The sequence below is a fragment of the Bombina bombina genome, chromosome 7, assembly GCF_027579735.1.
Source record: "Bombina bombina isolate aBomBom1 chromosome 7, aBomBom1.pri, whole genome shotgun sequence".
In the NCBI taxonomy this organism is placed as follows: Eukaryota; Metazoa; Chordata; class Amphibia; order Anura; family Bombinatoridae; genus Bombina; species Bombina bombina.
Window position 1 is genome coordinate 562,569,699 of NC_069505.1, and position 26,069 is coordinate 562,595,767.

The 26,069-nt window shown below is 37.2% G+C and overlaps 1 protein-coding gene across 3 annotated transcripts in view; it reads right to left on the minus strand.

The window, feature by feature from the left end:
- Positions 1-811: 811 nt before the first annotated feature.
- Positions 812-26,069, minus strand: part of LOC128667058 (major histocompatibility complex class I-related gene protein) — a 202,350-nt gene continuing 177,092 nt past the window's right edge. For all 3 annotated transcript variants that reach the window (XM_053721942.1, XM_053721943.1, XM_053721940.1), the window contains one exon: positions 812-1,155. In XM_053721942.1, the coding sequence (XP_053577917.1) occupies positions 1,124-1,155 (32 nt within the window). In that variant the 3' untranslated portion in view covers positions 812-1,123. The remainder of the gene's footprint in view (positions 1,156-26,069) is intronic.

Below are 26,069 nucleotides of genomic sequence, written 5' to 3' on the forward strand. Positions count from 1 at the left end.
AAGGATTAGTGCATCTGGATTCAGGACCTTTCTCCTTTAGCACAGACTCTCCGATCCACCGCACTAATCCCCCTATTAGTGCAGCTATGGACTATGAAGAAGGGTTGATCAGGGTGGCCACCATGTGCTATAGGTAAGTATTTAACCTACAGGTGCCACCTGCAGCAAAGTAATATTTACATTTGTTTTAAGTAAACTATTACCGACTAGCGCAGCACACAAATATTCGTAAAAACTCATTTTTCGGAATATTCTTTCTGAATGTTTAGTCTGAAACAAATGATTCAGTGCTGCACATGTCTAATTTGTTACAAACACTGCAGCCATACAGGCCCATTTATCAAGCTCCGTACGGAGCTTGAAGGGCCGTGTTTCTGGCGAGTCTTCAGACTCGCCAGAAACACAAGTTATGAAGCAGCGGTCTATAGACCGCTGCTTCATAACCCTGTCCGCCTGCTCTGAGCAGGCGGACAGGAATCACCGGAAATCAACCCGATCGAATACGATCGGGTTGATTGACAGCTCCCTGCTGGCGGCCGATTGGCCGCGAGTCAGCAGGGGGCGGCGTTGCACCAGCAGCTCTTGTGAGCTGCTGGTGCAATGTTAAATGTGGAGAGCGTATTGCTCTCCGCATTTAGCGAGGTCTTGCGGACCTGATCCGCAGTGTCGGATCAGGTCCGCAAGCCCTTTGATAAATGGGCCTCATAGTTCTAAAAGAAACGTGCACACTCCTAAGGACCTATCAGCCTACCTTGGACAACAGAATTATATTGGAAAATTGTTTTAAATTGCATACTTTATCTGAAACATGAAAGTTTAATTTTGACTTTATTGCCCCTTTAATTTATAATATCACAGTTGATGGTGCAGAATTAACACTCAAATGCTATAACGTTGACAAGCAGTAAAAAAAATATATATATATATATTTTTTAATTCTGATTTAAAAAATTCCATTCACTCATAATCATTTCCTCTAGATAATAATAGATCTAGATCTATCAGCAATTCTGCTGTCCAGTAGATCATCAAGCTGTTCTGTGATTTCCCATTTTCCTGTATGTACTATAAACAGTGTGCACGGAAAGAGATATGACTTTCCACTAAAGCACTTAGGTTTCCGTCACCCTGCACCTCTGGGTATGGTTTGTGGACCTGAAATAAAGATAAAACAGAATTAATTAATATGTAGTAGACCATTCAATGAATTAGAGGCAGGATCTTTTTATTTAAGCTCAATGATTGTCTAAGTATGTGCAGGGGTATAAAGGGAGACACTAATGAAAAAGCTACTTCAGTCATGCACCAAATACAGTAACTATTCAAACAAGCACATGCTCCAGGGGGGTCCCCCTTCTGATCCAGATCCTGGGGACCCATGCAATGCAGATGGGGAAAGGGTCAATGTGTCTGTCTTGCAGGCCCTGTGATGTTACCACCAGCACCTGTGGTGAAGTCAACAAGGGGAGCAACTACCTGCTGAAGGAGGAAGTGTTAGAAAGTAAACCAGGGGGCTGGGGGAAAGGGCTTTGGCGATCACCTGCCCCACTAGAAACAAAGTGATTTCTATAGTTGGTGGATTAGATCGACTACAGAGTGCCAGTCTAGTCATCTAAATTAATAAGAGGGGAATAAGACCCCTCATGTGAAAGAGTGAGTTTACCTATTTCAAACAAAGGTTCACACCATGGTATTGGTGATCACCTTCCCCAGTAGACAGCCATAATGTGTTTGTGAAGGGGGAGCACTTTTAGAGCCCCATCCCCATAAAACACAAAGGGGTATGAAACCAGTGTGGGGACTCATACTCCTGCTATTAGTTGGTCAGGACCATCTTTAACACAGGGCAAAAGGGGCAGCTGCCCAGGGCCCAGTCTTTGTTATGGGGCCCAAGAGCCCTAAAAAAAAAAAAAAAAAAAAAAATTTTTTTTTTTTTTTTGGTTCATGCCAGACTGCTGATGTCAGTCCTAATACTGTCACAGTCAAAAGTTCTCTGCTTATATTTATTTGTGGGAAACTGTGCCAGACTGAGCTGGGATCATGTGACATGCCAAGCTAGTGCCATGTGCTGTTTTAGGTGTGCACTGTGCAGCACTGAATGCTAAGCCCTAACTCAGCATCCAACCAATCATACTGTATAAGAAAAGGTTCTGCTGAGGTTACCACTATTACCAGGTAACTGCTCTGGTGATGGGGATTGTTCAGGGTAGGGCTGACTGTAGGCGCATGCAGCAGAAAGCTGGAGCAGCAGGCACGTGAGGATTTGAACAGCTGTGCAGCTACAGACACTGCTCTCTTCCGTCTTGAGGCACACATACATTGTATTTTTAATATTGGATTATATATTGGAGTGTGTACATAAATTTGTGTGTGCTCTGTAGTGTGTGTGTGTGTGTACATGTATATGCGTATGCTCTGGAGAGTGTGTGTGTATATGGGTTAGGGGAGTTTGGTAGCATTCCCTTGGTATTCATGAAAGTGGTAATTTTGCTGTACAGTGGCTGTCTAAACAATAAATATGTAGTGAATATCCCAAAACTGATGAGATGCTTTTAGGGGGGCCCAACATTCTTGTACCAAGGCCCTGTAGACATTAGGTCCGACACTGATTTTTACTATGCAATGCTGTGCATTGCATTAAATATATAAATAAATAATAAATATATAAATAAATTAAAAACCAACATTTAATTAATTAGTAAATATTTTAAATTAATCCACAGTGGAGGAATTTATATATTTATTAACTTATTAGTACTGCTTAGGTCCAGTTTCACATATTGCAATTTATTTCATATTTTTTTGAACATGATTAGCCCAACAGTGGATGATCCACTGCTGGGCTAATCATTTTAAAAAAATAAAATAAAAAAAATTGATTTAGTTGTTTTTTGGGGTGTTGGGGTGGAGAGCGAAATTGCATGGGCGGGGGGCCCAAGGAAATGTTTGCCCAGGGCCCAGTCAGTATTAAAGACGGCCCTGTAGTTGGTGATCATCATTGTTATGCCAATCAGCTACCTAATGTATTTACTGTATTGAGGCAGTGGCCCCAAAGGTGTCCCTATCCCCTAAAAACAGTATACAACACACATACACCCAATAGGCTTTACATAAAAGAGGGCATTGCCCATAATTGATTGAGAGGTCTCATGCCCCTTAAAATAGTAGGTGATTGCCATAAAAATAAAACTCACTGCATACTTGGTCACTTTTGCAGTCCTCTGAGCTATTAAAGGTACACTAGCACCCCACAATATGTACTACCACAAAGCAAGTGAGGCCATTCATTTAAAGGAGGGGTCACAAGTCCAGGAGGTTATCTGCTGACCACTTTGATAACATCGATCTCCTATCAGAACCATAAGCAGATGAAACAATATCAGGGGGTGGGGCACCCCCTATGTTGTTCCCCACAACACAGAGATAATTTTGAGACCCCTTATTTGAAAGCAGAAATCCTGGTCTTTCGAACGAGTTGAACTGTGTCCATCAGTTGCCAGCTGAATATCATAAGAATGACAAATAGGCCTCAACCTTGGTTCTATTTTGTGGGCTCTGATGCTTTTTAAAAGGTCTTTATTGGTTTCTCACCATAATACTATGTCATAATACTAAATACATAATGTATTTAAAAGAGTAAGGTTTCACAATTCTAGTAAAGGGTTTCATATCCTTATAGCGATGAAGTGATTTCAACGAGTTTCATCTGACTGGCTGTCAGAACAAAATGCATTGAAAGCCGTTCTGTAAACTACTGAAATCTACGTGACTGACCCCGTTGACATCATCACCAACGTGACCTACCACCAAAGATCCTTGAGGTCTCGAAGAAAGACGCTGATCGGTTAGAGAACACTGAGGAGTTACAGTAGACTGTCATTGAAGATTGGGAGGACTAGCTATACCAAGAACTTCCCTCTCGAGTGGGATAAACTGATTTTCCCATAAATATGATTGTTCTTATTTTTCCTAAGTGAGTGCAATATTTTAGCATGTTTAAATTGAGAATAAAACTATTACTTTAAATTGTGGTTGCGCTATTGCTCTACAGTAAGATTAATAACCTGGCAGTAAACGCTAGTCAAATGTTTTGCACTGTTGATGTTAGCGCTCATAAATCGATGTTTGTCTGAAATAATAAAAAAAAGAAATTAAGAATAAAAATAAATGGGAGAACTGAAACAATGCAAAAATAGGTGATATTGTGGTGAAATTCTATATAGGATGACTTTTGATACAACTATTTTTAATATTTTTTTCCTATGATTTCAGACAGTGGTAAGATCCACTGGCAAATCAGAATTCCGTGTATATGTGTATGGGTAAATATTTTATACCTACTCATTTTCTGTATAAATTGCAAGATGGTGAGTAGTGACACACATAATCATCCTCTTTTCTGATTTATAATTGTTAATTTTAATTGAATCATAAAGTATAAAAATTATTTTTTTAGAAGGGGAATTGGTGCTAAATCTGGGACAATAAAATATGTGTTTGTAATACTTTAGGAATAATATTTACTATGTACACCACTTCAAATGACACAAAGGTGTATGGCATTGTCTCATAGTATGATATTTCTGCAAACTAAAGTTATTTCTAAAAATACTGGTTTTGCTAAGCTTAAATTAGGTAAAATTTATGTGGGTACCTGACAAAAAAAAAGTTAAAATTTAAAAGAGTAATCTAGTCATAATAAACGTTCATGATTTAGATACAGCAGCAATTTTTAGCAACTTTCTAATTTACTCCTCTTATCAATTTTTCTTTGTTCTCTTGGTATCTTTATTTGCTAAAGCAGGAATGCAAGCATAGGAGCCGGCCCATTTTTGGTTTAGCACCTGGTTAGCTCTTTCTGATTGGTGTCTAAATGTAGCCACCAATCAGCAAGCACTATTTAGGTGCTGAACCAAAAATGTGCCAGCTCCTAAGCTTACATTCAAATAAAGATACCAAGAGAATGAAGAAAAATTGATAAAATGAGAAAGTTGCTTAGAATTGCTGCTCCACGGGGGGGGAGGGGGGGGAGCCAGCCATCGACGGATATGGCTGCAAATTACTTAAGCTCCGTGGTCATAAGCGCTTCCTCAGCATGTCTTAGGAAAAAACTAAGTGCAGACAAATATACCAGAGTAGCATCCAAATCTGTACAACCCGGTGCACAAGAGGGTACAGCTCCGGTCTGTATGTGTTCAGTAGAAGCGGAGTTACGGCGAGAAATGTGAGCAGCAACACTAGGCCGCGGTTAGTGGCGCAAAAAGTAAATACAGAGGTGGAGAAGGCACAAGCAAATAACAGAGGCAAGTAAAATGTAGCGACAGCTCATACATATTATCACCGACTTACCCCATAACTCCATACACAACACCTCAAGCCGCTCTTAGTGGCATCAAGCATTCTTGGGGGTAAAGAGGAGAAGAATCTGATAAGGCAAATAGCACATTATATGCATCATACTAGTGATACTTAGAGGAAAGACTGACACAACAAATATACACTGCAGAACATTGCAGCATTTATAAAACACGCTGTCTAAGCACAGGAGATAATCTGCAGGCGTACATAGCTCAGTGAGGGGGAACTTAAAAAGAAAAGCAAAGGAAGAAAGGGGAAAAAACAAACAAAAAAGAGACATACAAAAGGTATTATCATAAGCATGTATGTACCTCACACAAGGCTACAACCAGGTGTTATAAATCCGGACTGTCAAATCTATAACTGCAGCAACAGTCAGATAACTGGTGAAAGATAGCCATCTGCTAAAGTTTTCAGGTGTATAAAGAGGCACTGGAAACACCTTTTTTTTACAGTTTTGAAGCCCCTTAATACAATCTACCCCACATACATAACAATATGACCTCTAAAAGGCTGTCTAAGCACGATAAACCTATTAAAAAACAGGTAACTTCAGCAGCCAAAATGAATAACTTTTTTAAAGTACTTGAAACTACAGAAACTACAATAACTCCTTCACAGGAGCCAGATAATACCCAATCAGACACAGAATCCTCAGATACAGGGCTATCAACAAAGGAACCGCTCACAAGAGCAGATATTGATAACCTTCCAACAAAAGCAGATTTTGCTTCCCTCATAACACAGGTTGGAAAAATGATTAAAGATGGCCTGAAAGAAGTCAAAAAAGATATCTGAACTGGGGGAGAGAGTGGTTCATCTGGAAGATGACTTGGAACATGTTCTACAAGATGCAGATTTACACAATAGAACCCTGGAAGCACAAGACTCAATAATTCAGCAAATGCAGCTTCAATTGGAAGACTTAGACAATTGAGGACGCCGCAATAATATTAGGATTCGGGGTGTCTCAGAAAAAAACAATACACAACAAACTCCACAATATCTGCAGAGTTTATTTCAGTTCCTTCTGCAAGCATCGGAACCACCTATCATGCACATTGAAAGAGCACACAGGGCCCTCAGGCCGAAACCTCCCGAGGGTAAGCCACCTAGAGACATTATACTAAAATTTCAGTCATTTAATGACAAAGAAAAAATAATGGAAGCATCTAGGAAACTATGACAAATTTCATATGAAGGAGACAACATACAAATATATGCCGACTTAAGCACTATCACCCTGAACAGAAGGAGGGAAGCTAGGTACCTGACATTACACCTACAGGACTTGAAAATACCATACAGATGGGGTTTCCCATTCTGCATAAAAGTAATACACGGCTCCTCCATAGCCGTATACAAAACTCCAGAGGATCTGAAAGAATTCTGTAAGCAGCTAAATATACCGGAGCCCTCCCTGCCCAGGCTAGATGGACCAACAGCACAGAAGTCGTCGAACACTACCATGGATCCAAAACCTCAAAGGAACTCCTGGAACAGAATCAACAGGAAAAGATCGCAACCAGCTCCCAGTGTCGCTGACACAGACTCTAACTTGACATGAATCTGGTCTGGGGCAGACGAGCCTGATGAGTTCATTTCCAGTTGGTAATCTTATGACAGGTATCTCCTGCTTGTAACTCTATCCAAGAGTATGTATCCCTTTAAAAGTCCTGGATGCGTGAGTATAATTCTTTGTGGCCTACATTCGGCTGCAGCACAGACCTTCCACTTGTTAAATATTTTCTCTTGCTTGCTCATTTTTTATAAATGTCAAAAAATTAAATATGCACTGTAATTACATTGTTACAGGAAGTTGCCGATACTCTCATGTTCGTAGTTTTAAGCTAAAAGGAAAGTATCCCCTACAAGTATATGTATTGTATATGTCTATATGCAATTGTTAAGTTTTTGTTTCATGTTCAATTGTTTACCACTGTTATGATTATCTTAGTAGAATTGCTAGTCTATAAGATTAACAGGTACATTGGAATATATCCAAAGCTGCATAGAGCAGTGCAGGAGTTGCTATGTGGGTCCTTTCACAACGCATCATACACTAGTGGCACATACAGACGACAATACAGTCCCAGATTGATACAATGATGGACACTAGGCATATTAACATCATAACCCAGAATGCCAAGGGCCTGAATTCCCCAATGAAAAGGTCAGTGGCTCTTAACTGGTTCGCTAAACATAAGGGGGAAATAGTGTTTGTCCAGGAGACCCACTTTAAACGTACGGCGGAACCTAAATTTTCATCCAAACAGTACCCCATAGGTCACTTCTGTTCACACACTCACAAGAAAAGAAATGGGGTGGGAATCCTTCTTCATAAAAATATACAACTACAAAATGTCAGCACATATTCCGACACAGAAGTGAGATACATAATACTAGTGGGTGACCTATATAACAGACTGATAACACTAGCAAATGCATATGCACCAAATAGAGGACAAGCAAATTTTTTAAAAAAAATCACAGGGAAACTTCTAGAAGTATCAAAGGGAACTACAATTTTGGCAGGCGATTTTAATGTAGCTTTAAACACCAAATTAGACTGCTCCCATGCCAAGAGTTACTTTGCACCATCAGAACAATAACTTGCTGTCTAAGATCCTCCTCATTACTAGATGTCTGGAGAGTGCAACATCCGACCCAAAAAACATATTCATTTTTCTCAAGCCCAAACAGATCGCACTCTAGATTGGACTATATTTGTATAGATCAGCTAGGTCTAACTTTAGCAAAAGATTCAGACATCGTACCAACGCCTTGGTCAGACCACTCAGCAGTTACATTAACCCTGGGATGGCCAAACAAGCCAATAAGGGACTTTTGTTGGAGGTTAGATAATACTTTACTACTACAAACCAATATCTCTAATAGAATATCGCAAACACTAACAGAATATTTTAGACATAATCAGACCCCACATTCCACCCCCACCATAATATGGGAAGCTCACAAAGCTGTTATTAGGGGGGAATTCATTAAACAGAAAGCTCTCCTTAATAAATTATATAACCAGGAATATATGCAGTTAACACAGCAACTCAATGAGGCTGAGAAATTTCATATGGATAACCCTGATACCCCGGACAGCTTTAACAACCTTATAATAGCAAGAAAGGAACTGAACAATTTAATAAACAGGGAAACACATAAACAAGCATATTACTTAAAAAAAAACTATATTTCACTGAAGGAAATAGAGCAGGTCCATTATTAGCTAGAGCCCTAAGGAAAAAAACATATGATAATTATATACACAAAATGCTAGATGGGACAAATAATGAAATTTATGACTGTAGGGGAATAGCGAATATCTTCAGTAAGTACTACAAAACATTATACAATATCCCATCAAGAGATAATTCGCGCTCGCAGACTTTGATAGAAGAATACATTAAAAAAGCACACATTCCTTTTATCCCAGAGATACTAGCTAAGTCCATTGAAGAGCCTATATTAGAACAAGAAGTAGCAGCAGCTGTAAAAAGTCTCCCCACCCTGAAAAGTCCAGGCCCAGATGGGCTTACAAACATGTATTATAAAAAATTTCAGCAATCTTTAATTCCACATTTAACAAAATTATTTAATTCACTAGATGAAGAGAACCATCTATCCCCCTTGCTTTTAGAAGCGCACATTACTGTCCTTCATAAAGAGGGCAAGCCCACGACAAATCCCAGCAGTTATAGGCCTATCTCATTACTCAATGGAGATATTAAAATCTACGCCAAAATACTGGCGAAAAGAATTAACTCTGTGTTACCGTCCATAATACATTTGGACCAGGCTGGCTTTGTTCCGCACAGGGAGACCAGGGACAACACAATTAGAACAGCACGATTAATAGATTATGCAACCACACATAACATCCCAATGGCCCTGGTTTCCACTGATGCGGAGAAAGCATTTGATAGGGTGGCTTGGCCCTTTCTCAGAAGAACTTTACAGGGATTTGGGTTTGGGAATACCATGATTACTAGAATATTTCAACTATACATGCTCCCGTCAGCTAGAGTAAAGGTTAACGGAGTCCTTTCTCAAGGATTTCCAATCAATAACGGTACGAGACAAGGGTGCCCACTCTCGCCAATTTTATTCGTATTGGTAATGGAAGTCTTAGCTTCTCAGATTCGCATAAACCCAAATATCACAGGCTTAAATATAGGGCCGAATCAATATAAACTATCGATGTTCGCGGACGATGTCCTACTAACTTAACTTCCCCTAAACGCTCACTCCCGGCCCTTATGAAGGAGTTTGATCAGTTTAGTGCCTTGTCCAATTTTTCAATCAATCAACAAAAATCAGAGATCATGAGCATGTCTATGACGCGGATAGAATCCCAAGCTCTCAAAACTGTTTGCCCATATAAAATACAACACTCACAGCTGAAGTTTCTGGGAGTGTATTTAACACCAAAAGTAACACACATATTCGACGCAAATTATAGGCCATTGCAGATGACCATATTACACACTCTTCAAAATTGGAGAGACAAATCATTATCGTGGTGGGGTAGAATCGAGGCAATAAAAATGACAATTCTCCCAAAAATACTATACATCATCCAAACGGTTCCTATCATTCTACCTAAATTATATCTCTCACACTTACAAAGAAGCATTCACTCATTCATTTGGGGTAACATAAAACCACATATTAATCCAGCTACACTGCACAGAACAGTTAGAGAGGGTGGCTTGGGTGTCCCGAAGGTGGAATCCTAGTATTACTCAACAGCATTGCAACACATATTTGACTGGCATTTGAAAAAAGATGCAAAGGCCTGGGTGTCCCTGGATTCTCAGATTCTTAGGGCCCCAAAGCCAGGCTCCATATGTTGGATTAGCAAAAGCCTTAGACCCACAGTCTGTCACACTTCCTCTCTCTATAAGCACATTTTTGAGACATGGATTATCTGGTCCAGATATACCCAAAGCTCTCCTCACCCCAGTCCCCACTTACCCCAATTTAGCCCAATATGGAACTCACGGGAGGTTATGAACCCCTACAGAATACTAGAGTCATGTGGGAACTACCAGAGTCGATACCAATTATTAACTTGTTAGATAACCGTGTACTCAAGTCTAGACAGAATATGATAAACATATTGAATGGTGCCTTTGCATCCTAACTTACCCATTTTCTACACAATAACCATTATAAAAAAGACTTAACAAGACCCCCTACCCCCTTTGAAAATGTATGCCTTACGGTCGCTCCCATTAAAGGTACCCTTTCTATTGCAAAAAAAGCACTGGAGAAGGCTATGCAATCTCCCCTCCCAGCATATACCTAACATTGGCAGCAAGATTTAGATATTCAGATAGATGAAGAAGCTTGGTGGAAAATTTTTAATAGAACTTATAAATCGTCTACATCCACCAGAATAATTGAAATTAATTTCAAAATTCTGATGCGTTGGTACCTGACCCCGCACATGCTTCATAGAATATACCCTGCTTCCACAGCATTGTCCTGGAGGGGATGTGGGGAAACGGGAACCATGGCACACATATGGTGGCGCTGCCCTAAAATTGCTCCCTTTTGGAAATCAGTTGAACAAACACTGCGGGTGTTAGGTGGCACAGAATTCACACTGACACCAATAGTGGCCCTATTAAACCACCCCTTGAGCTGTAGATGAAAAATTTGCCAAAATTTAATACAAATATGCCTGAATAGTGCCAAGTCATTAATAGCACTAAATTGGAAGTCAACTCAAATACCCACAACTCAGCAATGGATATCGAAAATTGCAGACACTATACCCTTAGAACAATACGGTTATTATAAGAGAAACCAATTAACTACGTTGTGACATGCTAAAAGAACTAAACTGGCTGTCGCTGGAATCCAGACACACCCTCCATCTTTCCTGCCTTGTCTTTAAGAGCCTTTCTGGGAAGCTCCCACCCTACCTGAGCAGAATGCTCTCCCCTGCTATTCCCACCTCCTATAACCTCCGATCCAGTACCAGCACATTATTTAGCTTGCCTCAATACAAAAAGAAAGCAGCTCGATCCTCCTTTTCCTACAGAGCGCCACAAATATGGAATGACCTCCCTCACACTTTAAAAACTTCCCCAAGCCTAATATCCTTTAAGAGATCCCTCTCTACATATCTCAAAACAGAACGCACCTGTCATGGTTGATTAAATATTTCGTACCTGCTCTATGTTAAATGTTTGCATATATTGTGTATTATTATTGTTTTTGTATTTTATTGTACCCTACTGTATCAATGCAATGTTTTGTGATCCCAGGACATACTTGAAAACGAGAGAAATCTCAATGTATCCTTCCTGGTAAAATATTTTATAAATAAATAAATAAATGTTCCTAGATATGAAATTATACTGGGAAACAATAATGAAATCGATAGATACAGCTGACATAAATCCTTAAAGATTAGGGAATACACGCATTCACTGACACAAACAGCTACAATAACCCGAAAGGGTAAGAGGACCCCCTATAATTATATTTCATACCTTATTCCAAATCCAACACACCACAATGCTATATACAGACTAGTTACACTAAGTTTCGCAATGTATTCTACTTGTTTTACCATTGTTATTGTTACTATTGTTATTGTTAAATTGTTTAATATGGTTTATTCAACTCATATGACAGATCTGTAACGATTGCAATAAATAGAAGTAACAACCTAAGTGCGTTCACTATTTCCTACAAAGAGCTCCTTAGAAATGGAAAAGACTTTGAGATTTTTGGAACTAAGGGCCATAAAGAGTATGATACGAACTTCATGGAAGTATTAACCGCATATTAATAAAGAAGCTTTTTGTTATAGAGAGATGACAAATGTAAAAAGAATCTATGCGTTTATTGTTAAACAATCTGTCAAATTCTAACGTGTTAACACTGTATTGAAAACCAATAAAAATTATTATACAAAAAAAAAAATTGCTGCTCCACCTGATTCATGGAAGTTTTAAATTGTAAATAGACTATCCCTTTAAGTGATAAAAGCAAACAACTAAAAAAACACCTCCAGAACAGGGGTGTAACAATGGCTCAGCAGCAAAAGAGTTAAACACTTCTTATTGTTGTGTAAACATTGTGTTTTGTCTTATTCTCCTTACAGATGCCAAAAAGCAAAAAATTCAGTGTTTTACCAAAGAAAAAATGTGCTCATCAAGAAGAGAAGAGTAATGTCCTTCCAGCTTCCTGCTTTCTCTCTGATTGGAATTCCTTATAGTTCTTCCTGAGATAGCTGGGGTGAGGCTTGCAAGGGAAATGCATGTGTACACACAAAGGAAAATAGTCCTTTGCATTAAAAGTGTTTGTGAAACATCTTGTTGTATAGGACCAATTACTGTAGGATACAGTAGGATAAGCCCGATTATACATAGTATAATAGTATGTGCAGTATGTTTATCTATGTTGGTGTCTGTATGTCTATCAATTTATGGTCAGCAAGACAGATTTTCTGCAGAATGTGGACATGTGCAAGATAATGAATTTGCTGCAGATTCAACCTTACCAGTTTCATCCCAAAGTAAAAGGTGACCTGTTTTGCTTTTAATGTTACTGTGCCCTCCTCATGTTTCCTGCTTCCTCTGCCAGTGTTACTTACTTTAATTCACATTATCATTGCTTTTTACTGTAGAGTGAGTACACACACAAACATTATCAAGATCATGATATCAGATGTTTACATTACAGATCATTACACATCCTGAGAGCCAGGGAGTAACATTTCCAAAATTTTACTATGGCTCTTAGCTTTTGTGGGTTATTCAACATCACCTATATACAAATGCCTCTTCATGTGTTCTAAAAAGTGTCTGTCCAGCTTATCAATATTCAGTATCAGTTGAATCCTAAATTACAAATAAAAATGTCACCCCTGCAATGTTAAAATTTAACCATGGGTGTCCATCCTCAGGCACAAAGGCAACCGTTCAGCCCTTTATTGGTTTTTATTTGCTTTCATTAACCAAAGTGTATAGATTATGCACTGTACATATAAATACAGTGTGTGTATAAAACAAAATATATTGTGATGAGGTGGAAGTCTTGGTGAGTTCCTACACTTTTTTTTTTGTAGGACCCCTGGACATGTTCCATCACTGTCCTTATAGTTAGTAGAGATAGGAATGTGATTAACAGAACACACTATAATTTGCTTGGGGTTGCCTCCAATAGAAAAAGTGTGGTCTTTAAACAGCAGCACGTGTTTGGAGTGATCTGAAGACAAGAAGACATTTACAGGTTTTTATTAGAAGGGCTTATGAAGTTTATGACATCTTCTTATACTGGATTTTACCAGTACTGAAACTGTAAAGAGCAAAACCACTCCCTCACAACATGGTATCTGCATAGTAGAGGTTAAAATAAGATTGTGCCTCCGTGACTGGGTTTTGGATTGGGTCCAAACATGTTCATGACAGTACATTTTACAGTGCTTGTACTGCATTATTGAACTCATATTCACAAAGGCGTGATCCAGTTTAGAAGTCTAATAGTATAGGCGCAAGCTCTGTAACATACACTGCTGTGAACGTGTATGGAGCGTGCATAAAGGTGCTATAAAACCAAGTAAAAAAAATACAATCTCTGTCGGCGAGAGCTAAACTATTTAACCCCTCAGAGTGAAGACAACAGCCACCATACAGAGTATGCCAGCTGTTAAGGGTCTGTGTGTTATTGACAGAGGCAATTTTGGAATTTTTGCTAAAAAAGATTTAAAATAGTATTTTGTGGGTAAGACACTGCTGCCGGTCAACTTATACCATGCAAGCATGACAGTGTATGTTCATAGAAGAATGTCATCAAAGACATGTGCTGCCCTTATCCTTAGCAGGGATATGAATGAGATCAATGGGACATGCTGTCCAAGCTATTGCTTGCCTGGGATTGCCTCCAAGGGTGTGGTCTTTAACCCCTTAACCAAAATGGACATAGTATATAAATATACGTCATGTGGTACAAAGCTCATTGTACCACATAACATATATATACATCCGAGCTGCAGGAAGCTCCAGCAGTCTTGGCTGTAAAGTTCCTGAACTCCAGGCATCTGCCTGCATATCGAACTGGAGCACGTTTGGTGCTCTGGTTCCATTAAAAGGCAAATGCCAGATAGGGTTACCAGGTGTCAGGTATTTGACCGGAACAGTCCGGTATTTTCGTTTACTGTCAGTTAAATCCATTAAAAAAATACATTTAAATGTCCGTTTTTGTTTTTTTGAAATCTTAAATTTTTTTTGTAGCAGCCAGTGCCCAGCACTTGACCTTATTTAACTCCATCCACCTCTTCTTGTTCCGTATTTACTTTATTCTATTATAGACAAACACAGTACACGCCACTTCCTATATCTACCCCTTTAATCTCATATCTAACCAATAGCGTGAGCAGAATTTCCACTGGAGAGCCAATCGTCATCTTGCTTTTGGAGGAAGTAGGCGTGTTCATAGAACTTAGACCTGATCTCAGAACTATAGGGTGATGTCCTCCAGTTGCAGCGGCTCTTTGCTCAGCTTTTGCTGCTGGACCAACACGCAGCATCCACTACCGACCTCACCAGTATCTTTGGATGGCACAGCATATGAGATTTTGTGCAGTTCAGACACACATTTCAACCACACGCACACAAAATACTGTGAACAAACCAATTGCTCTAAATATTCAGTAGTATGTCTGGTACGAACAGATAGGATACCATTTTCATTTTATTTAAGAAGAAGCTGTATTTATCCACTAATGTACAATAACACAATATATGAAATGTATAAATGTGCTATACAATGAGGCTGGATCAGTATGCTTGACATAAAAAATTGTAGTCCTTTTATCAATAGTATTTTAGTCAGGGGTTCTCTCTTTTAAAGTTGCATGCTGATTTACAGGGAATGAAAGGAGATATCCATAGAAAAGTACACTTTTGAGGCTATGTTTGACGCTTCATTCTCTTTGGATGGTGCATTAAGTAGATTGTGACTTATAAGTGGCAATTAAATACATTGGGGCCTATCTATCAAGCTCCGAATGGAGCTTGATGCCCCGTGTTTCTGGCGAGCATGCAGGCTCGCCAGAAACAGCAGTTATGAAGCAGCGGTCACAAAGACCGCTGCTCCATAACCTGTCCGCCTGCTCTGAGCAGGCAGACAGACATTGCCGCAATTCAACCAGATCGAGTACGATCGGGTTGATTGACACCCCCTACTGGCAGCTCATTGGCCGCAAGTCTGCAGGGGGCGGCGTTGCACCAGCAGCTCTTGTGAGCTGCTGGTGCAATCCTGAATACGGAGAGCGTATTGCTCTCCGTATTCAGCGAGGTCTGGCGGACCTGATCCGCACTGTCGGATCAGGTCCGCCAGACCTTGTTAAATAGAGGCCATTGCCTTCCTATCTGACAAGTATCTTACACAATTTACTTATCTCATTTTTTTTTTCTTTCTACACTTTATTCATCTTCAGTATCTCTGCTTATATTTCTTCTTTTTACCTTAGCACTCAAATTTGCTTCTTTATACTCCCTCCCTAATTCTCCTTTAGTATGTATTTTTTATCCTCATAGGAGACGGGTCAGCATGATGTGCAAAATCTGATCCTCCCCCCCTCCCCCTGGTTATCTGCTGGCTGTCCATTATTTGTCCAGGATATCATTTTTGCACACACTCCTGCTATGCAGTGCGCAAACGATGTGCATGAACCTAAACCTATTTAGATATGCTCTCATAGAATGGAACTAACATTAGCCAATGGTAAATTTGATAAAAAGTAAACTGTTCTTTTTTTTAAAAATGTACTCTGAAACATAAAACTTTAATTTTGACTTTGACATCCCTTTAAAGGGACATGAAAACCATTTTTTTTATTTCATTATTCAGACAGACTATACATTTTTAGCAACTTTTTAGTTTGCGTCTATTATATAATTTGCTTTGTTCTTTTTGGTATCCTTTGTTGAAAATCATACTTAGGTGGTCTCAGAAATAGCAATGCATAAGTGGGAATGAGCTGCTGAATGGTAGCTGTACATATTTGACTCTTTTCATTCTCTCACCTGATGTGTTCAGCTAGCTCCCACTAGTGAATTGCTGCTCCATTAACAAAGGATATGAAGAGAATGAAGCATATTTCATACTGTAAGTCAATTGTAAAATTGTTGCTATATTTGAATTAGACGTGCAATTTGTTTCATTCCGATTCAAAATTCGAACGATTCAGAGATTCGGGTGTATCACCCTAGTGATGAAAATAAACTAATCTAATCTAAATTAATTTTTAACCTAACATCCAAATTAGTTTGGATTAATTTGTTTTATTCGAATGGCCATGGCGCGATAGTCTGACTATCTGGACTAATCACAATTCCTTTGCCATTGCATATTTATTATCAAAAAACTATTAGAGATATATTACAATTAAATATGGTGAGATAGAATAGTGAAATAATTCCTTTTGTGTTGGTTGGAACCATCCAAATCAATGTAACATAACATAACGAATGAATCCAAACTTCCGAATGCATCCGAAACAAATGACTGCTATATAACGAATCAATCCAAATGCAACTAAACAAATAAATACAGAATCAATACGAAATGAAACTAAATTTTCAGACGTGCACATGTCTAATTTGAATCATGAAAGAAAATCTTAGGTTTTATGTCCCTTTAAATACAATTCACTTTTATAATACTTCTTTGCTGTTTAAAGAACCTTGATCAGGGTAAACACGCTTGCAAGGGTATACCAAAAGTTATGAATCACATTATTATCATGACCCTTAGCATAATATATTGATTACATAGAAAGAGCAAACATAAATTCACAAACTTACATTACAGTGATTGGGAGTAGCTGTGTTAAAACTACAGGCAACAACTCAAATAGAAAATATAATGGTCTTATACGTTAGAAGAAAAGTAACATCTCACTCATTTCTACTGACAACATACAATTCTAATGACAGAAAACACTATAAATGTTCCACAGTTGTAAATCCCAGTGCAGCAAACAAGATTGCTAATGCATTGAACACATTTCACAGTCACCAAGTATATTAAATTATTGCAAAACTGCAGAGTAATGTTGTAATTACAAGATATTTATTATGTCCCTTTAAATAACACGATGCTCTTGATATCATGTGATGCATAAGATGGTAATCGGTTAACTCACTAGATACTTTAAGGTTAAAAAATTGAGTGGGTGTTAAATAAATAATACATATATATGTGTTATTTTTATTATTGTGTTAGGTATATATATATATATATATATATATATATATATGTATATATATATATATATATATATATATATATATATATATATATATTATATTATATTATATATATATATATTATATTATATTATATTTTATGTATATATATATATATATATATATATATATATATATATATATTATATTATATTTTATATATATATATATATATTATATTATATTTTATATATATATATATATATATATATTATATTATATTATATTATATTATATTTTATATATATATATATATATATATATATATATATATATATATTATATTTTATTTATATATATATATATTATATTTTATATATATATATATATATATATATATATTATATTATATATATAAGGAAAGGAACATCCAACCATAATATGTCATGGAAGATTTTACCTATTTTGCACAAAAATATCTATTTTCAAAAGCCAACATTTTAAATATATTCTGAAATGTGATTTCTAAATTAAAGAAATAGTCTAATCAAAATTAAACTTTCATATTTCAGATACAGCATGCAATTTTAAGCAACTTTCTAATTTATTTATATTATCATTTTTTCTTCATTCTCTTGGTATCTTTATTTGAAAAATCAAGAATGTACTCATCGGAGCCGGCCCATCTTTGGTTCAGCACCTGGATAGGGCTTGCTGATTGATGTCTAAATGTAACCTCCAATCAGCAAGCACTACCCAGGTGCTAAACCAAAAATGGGCCAGCTTCTAAGTTTACATTCCTGCTTTTTCAAATAAAGATACCAAAGAAACAAAGACAAATTAATAATAGAAGTAAATTGGAAAGTTGTTTAAAAATGTATCATCTATCTGAATGAAAGAAAAATGTGAGGTTTTATGCCCCTTTAATATATCTGGAGAGCAGAATATACCGCTTGCATTTACAAGTCAATGGTTAATATATACTGTGAGCTAGATTATAAGTGGCGCAATAACTGTTGCATGCAAGCGATAAGAGGTTTATCAATGCTCTTTGCACAAATCGGAAGTAGCGTGCGGATAACAAGTTGAAAGCAAACACGTTTGTTTGAGCGCAATCAAATTTAACACGTGTCCGAACTCTGATTAACTGTAATGCAAGACAAAAATGTTGCACAAAAATATAGAAAATACATTTGAAAATACAGTAACACTCATAACACTGCGTAATAAAAATTATTTTAAAAAATATTGCATACAAAATGTTATAAGGGCTCAAAGATATATAAACACATACAAACATATGTACATATATATATATATATAAATAAATATGCATTTGAGCCCTTTGCAGTTAAGTAGCTGAAAACAATTAAATATGATTTTACATAAGTGTTTTACTGTGTTTGTTAAATAGATATTCATATATATATATATATATATATATATATATTTATATATATATATATGTTAACATCTATACCTAAAATATAATATATATATATGTGTATATATATATATATATATATATATATATATATATATATATATATATAGTATATATAAAATTATTTACATTTTTTTTTACCAAAAAACATCAGAAATATGTAGAAATGTGTATTTATGAATAAATAGAACATATTTTGCTATATGAATGAGCATTGGATTGCGAAATATTCATATTTCATGGTAGTTTAGCACACTTTGGTTAAAAGCAATCAGGTTTGCATCAAGCTCCGCCCACTTGTTGCCTGTATATTTTGGTATGTTGAGTTTCTCCAAACACGATTGACTCAAGTTTTTCTACTTGCACATGCGGATTTGTGCTTGTGAAATTTACAATAGCTAACTGCAAAATATTAAACGTGCGCTGCTAAACTAACATACAAGAAAACAACTAACTGGACAAGTAGAACGTTGTGGGCGGAGCTTGTTGGTCATTTTCAGCTGCTAACAAACGATTATTTACAGGTTTCATGTACGTCTTACAAGCTTATAGATGTGGAACCCATTGCAATATGCTTGTCTGCTATGTAACAATAACTAATAAAGAATAAGTATTAGGTCTATAGAACTCTTGGAAGTTTGGCTGCTGCTTCTAGAAAAATCTAGGGGGAAGGCAGTTGTGCTGACAGAGTGCTTGGTGGAGTTAAATTTGTAGCTTTTTATGGCAGCAAAAAAAAATAAACACCTCATAGTTTGGGGGCCTACTGCAGATGTATGTGGTTTTGCCTGACAGAGACAGATGGATCTTAACAGAAACTTATTTTTGGAGCTATTTCTGGTGGTTGATTGGTGGTTGCTTTACATATCTGGTTGTTATTTTGAAAAACAGGAAGGCTGCTTTTCTCTGATAAAATATTGGTTGTTATAGTCATTAATTATTTGTCAGCCAGTTGTCTCCCTGGGGCTAGCTAGTGGAGTGCTTGCAGTCTATGTGTTTTTTAAAGGGACATGTATGATGTAACCCAAAAATTTTCTTTCATTATTCTGATACATTATACATTTATAAACAACTTTCCAATTTCGGTTATCAAATTTGCTTTATTCTTTTTGTCTCTTTTATTGAAGAAGCAGCAGTGCACTGCTGGGAGCTAGCTGGACATGGGTAAGCCAATGAAAATGAGAATACAAGTTCAGCCACCATTCAGCAGCTAGCTCCAAGTTATTGAGCATATGTAAATATACTTTTCAACAAAGGATACCAAGAGAATTAAGCAAATTTGATAATAGAAGTAAATTGCAAAGTTGTTTAAAATTGTAGATTCTATCAGAATTATGAAAGAAAAATTTGGGGTTTCATATTTCTGGAGGCAAACAGGATAAGCATGGAATGTCCAGATGATCTGTGGCACTGAAGTAACCTTATTTGAAGGGCCATGATACCCAAATGTTGAAACACTTGAAAGTGATGCAGCATAGCTGTAAAAAGCTGACTAGAGAATATCACCTGAACATCTCTATGTAAAAAAGATATTTTAACTCAACATGTCATAAGTATTCATACCCTATTGTAAAGGACTTTAAAGTGAATGTAATTTTAGATGATAAAGTGCCCGGTTTTTAAAAATCTGATTAAAAACAGGGGCACTTTAATTCATCAAAAATTACATTTCACTTGTGTTGTGAAAATACTTACCTTTTAATCTTGACAGCCGCTGTATCGCTTCCCCCGCCTGTCGCAAAGTCTCTTCCCGGGTCTAAAATGAGGAATCTGGCTTCCTCCAATCAAGGCGTTGAATCAGACAATGATTCCCCCAGGGGGGAAAGCCATGATTGGAGGATGAGCAATCCTTCATTTCTGACGTATGAAGAGGCTTGCGACGTCCGGGGGAATCGCTGGAGAGGCTGTCAAGATTAAAAGGTAAGTATTTTCACAACACAAGTGAAATGTAAATTTTGATGAATTAAAGTACCCCTGTTTTAAATGGGATTTTTAAAAACCAGGCACTTTATCATCTAAATTTACATTTACTTTAAGCAGTCAGTATGCCTGTCCCGGGACACTCATGTTATTTAACTATTCAGTTTAAGGAAGTTTACTATGAAATCTCATGAGATCACAGTAAAACAGTTCATGACCTCAGCCCTGCTGATGCTGATTGGCTGCTGTTCAATTGTTCTTTTTTTTTTTTTTACCTGCTGCTGGGCAGTAACTGAAAGACAACTTTTTTACACAGAACTTACTACTGTAAGGTGAGGACATTCACCCAGATTACAAGTTTTGCGCTAAACAAGGTGCAAAACAAATGCAACAAAAGTTGCTTAATTTCACTCTTCATAGCGCTGCCATTACGAGTTACCTGAAAAGCCTCCTTGTGCGTGAGATATGGTGGCATTAAGCTCCATACCGCACAAAAGCCGAGGGCTGAGTTTACGTGCTCGTGCACACTTTCCCCCATAGACATTAATGGGGAGAGAGTGTTAGAAAAAAAACTAACACCTGAAGTGCAGAATGGCGGTCACTATAACGCAACCCCATTGATGTCTATAGGAAAAAAAAAGTTACATTTAAACCTAACACCCTAACATAAACCCCGAGTCTAAACACCCCTAATCTGCCGTCCCCAATATCGCTGACACCTAACTAAAGTTATTAACCCCTAGTCTGCCACTCCCGACATCGCCAACACTAATAAAAGTTATTAACCCCTATTCCACCGCTCCCCGACATTGACGCCACTATAATAAAGTTATTAATCCCTAAACCGCTGGCCCCCGACATCGCAGCTACTAAATAAACCTATTAACCCCTAAACCTCCGGCCCCCCACATCTCCCCAACTAAATAAACCTTTTAACCTCTAAACCACCAACCCCCGACATCGCGGCTACTAAATAAACCTATTAACCCCTAAACCTCCGGCCCCCCACATCTCTGCAACTAAATAAACCTATTAACCCCTAACCCACCAGACACCCCACATCGCAAAACACTAAATTAAACTATTAACCCATAAACCTAACACTCCCCTAACTTTAAATTAAAATTACAATATAACTATCTTAAAATAAATAAAAACTTACATGTGAAATAAAAATAAACCTAACATTAAACTATAAATTAACCTAACATAACTATTCTAATAAAATAAAAAATACTACCAATTACAAATTTAAAAAACTTACTACGAAAAAAAATAAAAAATTTAAAATTACAAAAAATAATAAACACTAAATTACGAAAAATAAAAAACTCTAAACCTAAAAATAAAGCCACCCAATAAACCCTTAAATAAACCTAACACTAATCCCCGACGATTCACTTACGGTTTTTGAAGACCGGACATCCATCCTCATCCAGACGGCATCTTCTATGTTCATCCATCTGGCACGGAGCAGCTCCATCTTCAAGACGAGGAGCATCCTGTTCTTACGATGGTCAACGAAGAATGAAGTTTCCCTTTAAGGTACGTCATCCAAGATGGCGTCCATTACATTCCAATTGGCTGATAGAATTCTATCAGCCAATAGGAATTTAAGGGGAAGAAATCCTATTGGCTCTTGCAATCAGCCAATAGGATTGAGCTTTCATCCTATTGGGTGATCGAATCAGCTAATAGAATGTGAGCTCAATCCTATTGGCTGATTGCAACAGCCAATTGGATTTTTTCCCTTTAAATTCCTATTGGCGGATAGAATTCTATCAGCCAATCGGAATGTAAGGGACGCCATTTTGGATGACGTACCTTAAAGGGAAACTTCATTCTTTGTTGACCATCGTAAGAAGCGGATGCTCCGCGCCGGATGTCTTGAAGATGGAGCTTCTCCGCGCCGGATAGATGAAGATAGAAGATGCCGTCTGGATGAAGACTTCTGCCCGCTACGATGAAGACTTCTGCCAGCTTCAATGAGGACTTCTGCTGCTTAGATGAGGATGGATGTCCGGTCTTCGAAAACTGTAAGTGGATCGTCGGGGGTTAGTGTTAGGTTTATTTAAGGTTTTTTTTGGGTGGGTTTTATTTTTAGAGTAGGGTCTGGGCAGTAAAAGAGCTAAATGTCCTTTTAAGGGCAATGCCCATACAAATGCCCTTTTCAGGGCAATGGGGAGCTTAGGTTTTTTAGATAGGGTTTTTATTTGGCGGGTTGGTTGTGTGGGTGGTGGGTTTTACTGTTTGGGGTGTTTGTATTTTTCTTTACAGGTAAAAGAGCTGATTTCTTGGGGGCAATGTCCCGCAAAAGGCCCTTTTAAGGGCCATTGGTAGTTTATTGTAGGCTAGGGTTTTTTTTATTTTGGGGGGGCTTTTTTATTTTGATAGGGCTATTAGATTAGGTGTAATTATTTTTTATTTTTGATACTGTGGTTTATTTTTTTTTGTAACTTAGTGTTTGTTTGTTTTTTTGTAACAGTGTTTTTTTTTTTTAAATAATTCAGTAATTTTTAATAGTAGATTGAAATAATTTGAGTAGGGTTAGGTTTTTCAATATGTAATATAGTTAATTTTATTGGTAGTTTTATGTAATTGCAGTAAAATAGTTAGGGTAGGTTAATTAATAGTTTAATATAGTTTAATGTAATTCTAAAGGTAAGTTTTAATTTATTATAAGATAGGGATGTTGTAATTTTAATGTAAAGTTAGCGGGTTGTTAGGTTTAGGGGTTAATAGCTTAATTTAGTTTATGGCAATGTGGGGGGCTGACGGCTTAGGGGTTAATAGGTTTAGTAAGTGGTAGTGATGTGGGAGTCCAGGGGTTTAGGGGTTAATACATTTATTTAGTTGCGGTGGGGTCCAGGAGCGGAGGAATAGGGGTTAATACATTTATTTAGGTGGCGGCGGGATAGGGGTTAACCATTTTAGTGAGCGGCGGGATAGGGGTTAAACATTTTAGTATAGTGGTGGTGTTTAGTGACAGGGTATAAATAAATTTGGTAAAAAGCCGAATAGCAGCAAGATCGATGACTGCTAGTTAACAACAGTCCATTGCTCATCGCCTCTTACTTGGTGTGTGGCTTTTTGCCGTTTTTTTTTTTATAAATATGGAGAGCATATTGAGATACGCGGCCGTGATGTTAGGCGAGCATATTGGTGCCGGAGAATGCAGCATAGTTGACGGCTTGATAAATAGGCCTCAAAGGCTAAAATGCTTGCGGTATAGCTATACCGACACGACCCTTAATATTTTTTCAGCATTAAAAGCCGCACCGCAACACTTGTAATCTAGCCGATTGTCAGGTAAAATATCTTCCTTTTTTACATAGAGATGTTCAGGTGATATTTTCTTGTCAGCTTTTAACAGCTATGCTGCATCATTTTAAAGTGATTTAGTGATTTATATACAGTGTATATATATATATATATATATATATTACTATATATACACATACATACACATTATATATAAATATATATATATATATATATATAAAGAGCCTTGTCTGGTTTGTTAAATCGCAAGTCTAACCTGAGTTGTGTAGGGGCGGGGGCACATTTATGTAAGGCAAAGTCCAATGGGGGGGGGGGTTATGATAAATTGCTTATCTTTTTTAAATTTTCTAATGTTACAACAGGGAATATGTATAATTTATTGGAATAGCAAAAGCCTTACCCAACTAGTGTAATTAGAAGAATATAACACTAGAAAACAAGCAAGTTACTTACTTTCACAAGTAGATGACCTCTTTATGACTAAAAACAAACAAGTATTGGTTCTGGATATATATATTTGTGCAAGGCATTTATATCCTGGTTCTAATCCTTCCTATATACCACTACAAGTGATACCTGTGCGAGGATCTATTCTGTATCTCATTATACATGTTACATTATAATAAGTCTTTATTAGGGGGTTGATCTCAATTATTTAAAAAAAAACGTATATATAGAGATAGAAGCACTCAACCAGGATTGATTAACAGTTTGTGCTTGGGTGAGTCATCACCTAGGAGCAGCTGCTTTTAGCCAAATTGTGCATTTCTAAGAGGATATCTTTCACTAAGTGTCTGATCCTGCCTAAAAAGGATAATCCAGCCCCAAAATACCAGGCAATCCTCCTCTGAATGCAGAACATGGCAAGTTCTTAACCGTGAAAGGCACAGTGGGGCTAAAAGAGGCTGCTCCGAGGTGGCAACCCGCCAAAAAAACAAGCTACTGAGTCTTTGCTCATTCCTGGTTGAGTGCTTCTCTTTCTGTATAGATACATATATATCTTTAGAAAAACTTATCTAATGGTTTGCAACAAATAATCACTATTAAAGTTTCTGGAGATTTTTGTAGATAAATAATTTTAACTTTTTTTCTAAAGGGTTGTAGTTGACCCCTTTATGTATGACTTAACTAATCCCTCCTGTATCTCATTAATGGGTCAATCACAATATTATTATTTTTTCTAGTTTTGAGGTTTCATTTACTTTAAATTTTTGTTTTAACTTTTTCGAAACATTTCAGAGTCTAATTTGGTTGGGGGACACAGATGGGATGATAGGGTTTGGAAATGTATGGTTGTGAAATTGAGTTCAGGGTTTGTTTCTGTTTGGTTGAGAAGGTCAAAGGCAGATCAGGATGATTAACTTGTTTGTGACTGAGAATTTTTGTTCCGTGAATTAACTGATGGTGTTGATGTGCTGGGCATTAATGCCTTAGAGATTGGGGTGCATTATTTCTGTACAGGAATGACAACCAAACCAAAGGCTTTACATTTTATTAAGGAGGAGGTTATGAAGACTTGGAAAGGAAAAGCAACCAGCGCCCAGGACTGATATCTGCTCACTATAAAGAAGACCCCCTAATAGGTCTAGAAACGGAACAATGGATCAAGATATATAGGAGCGCCAATGGCTTAGATATACCACAGGAAATAAAAATAGAAAGTCAAAAATGGTCTCCAATAATTTCTATGTTCCAAAGTCTACCAAATATTTAATATATAAATCCAATATAATTCTGATCTCCAGAATCATAAAGACACAAAATACAATAAAAACACAAAATACATATAGCGAAGCTTAAAATACAATGCAGTAAATGATTTAAAATACAACAAATAACAG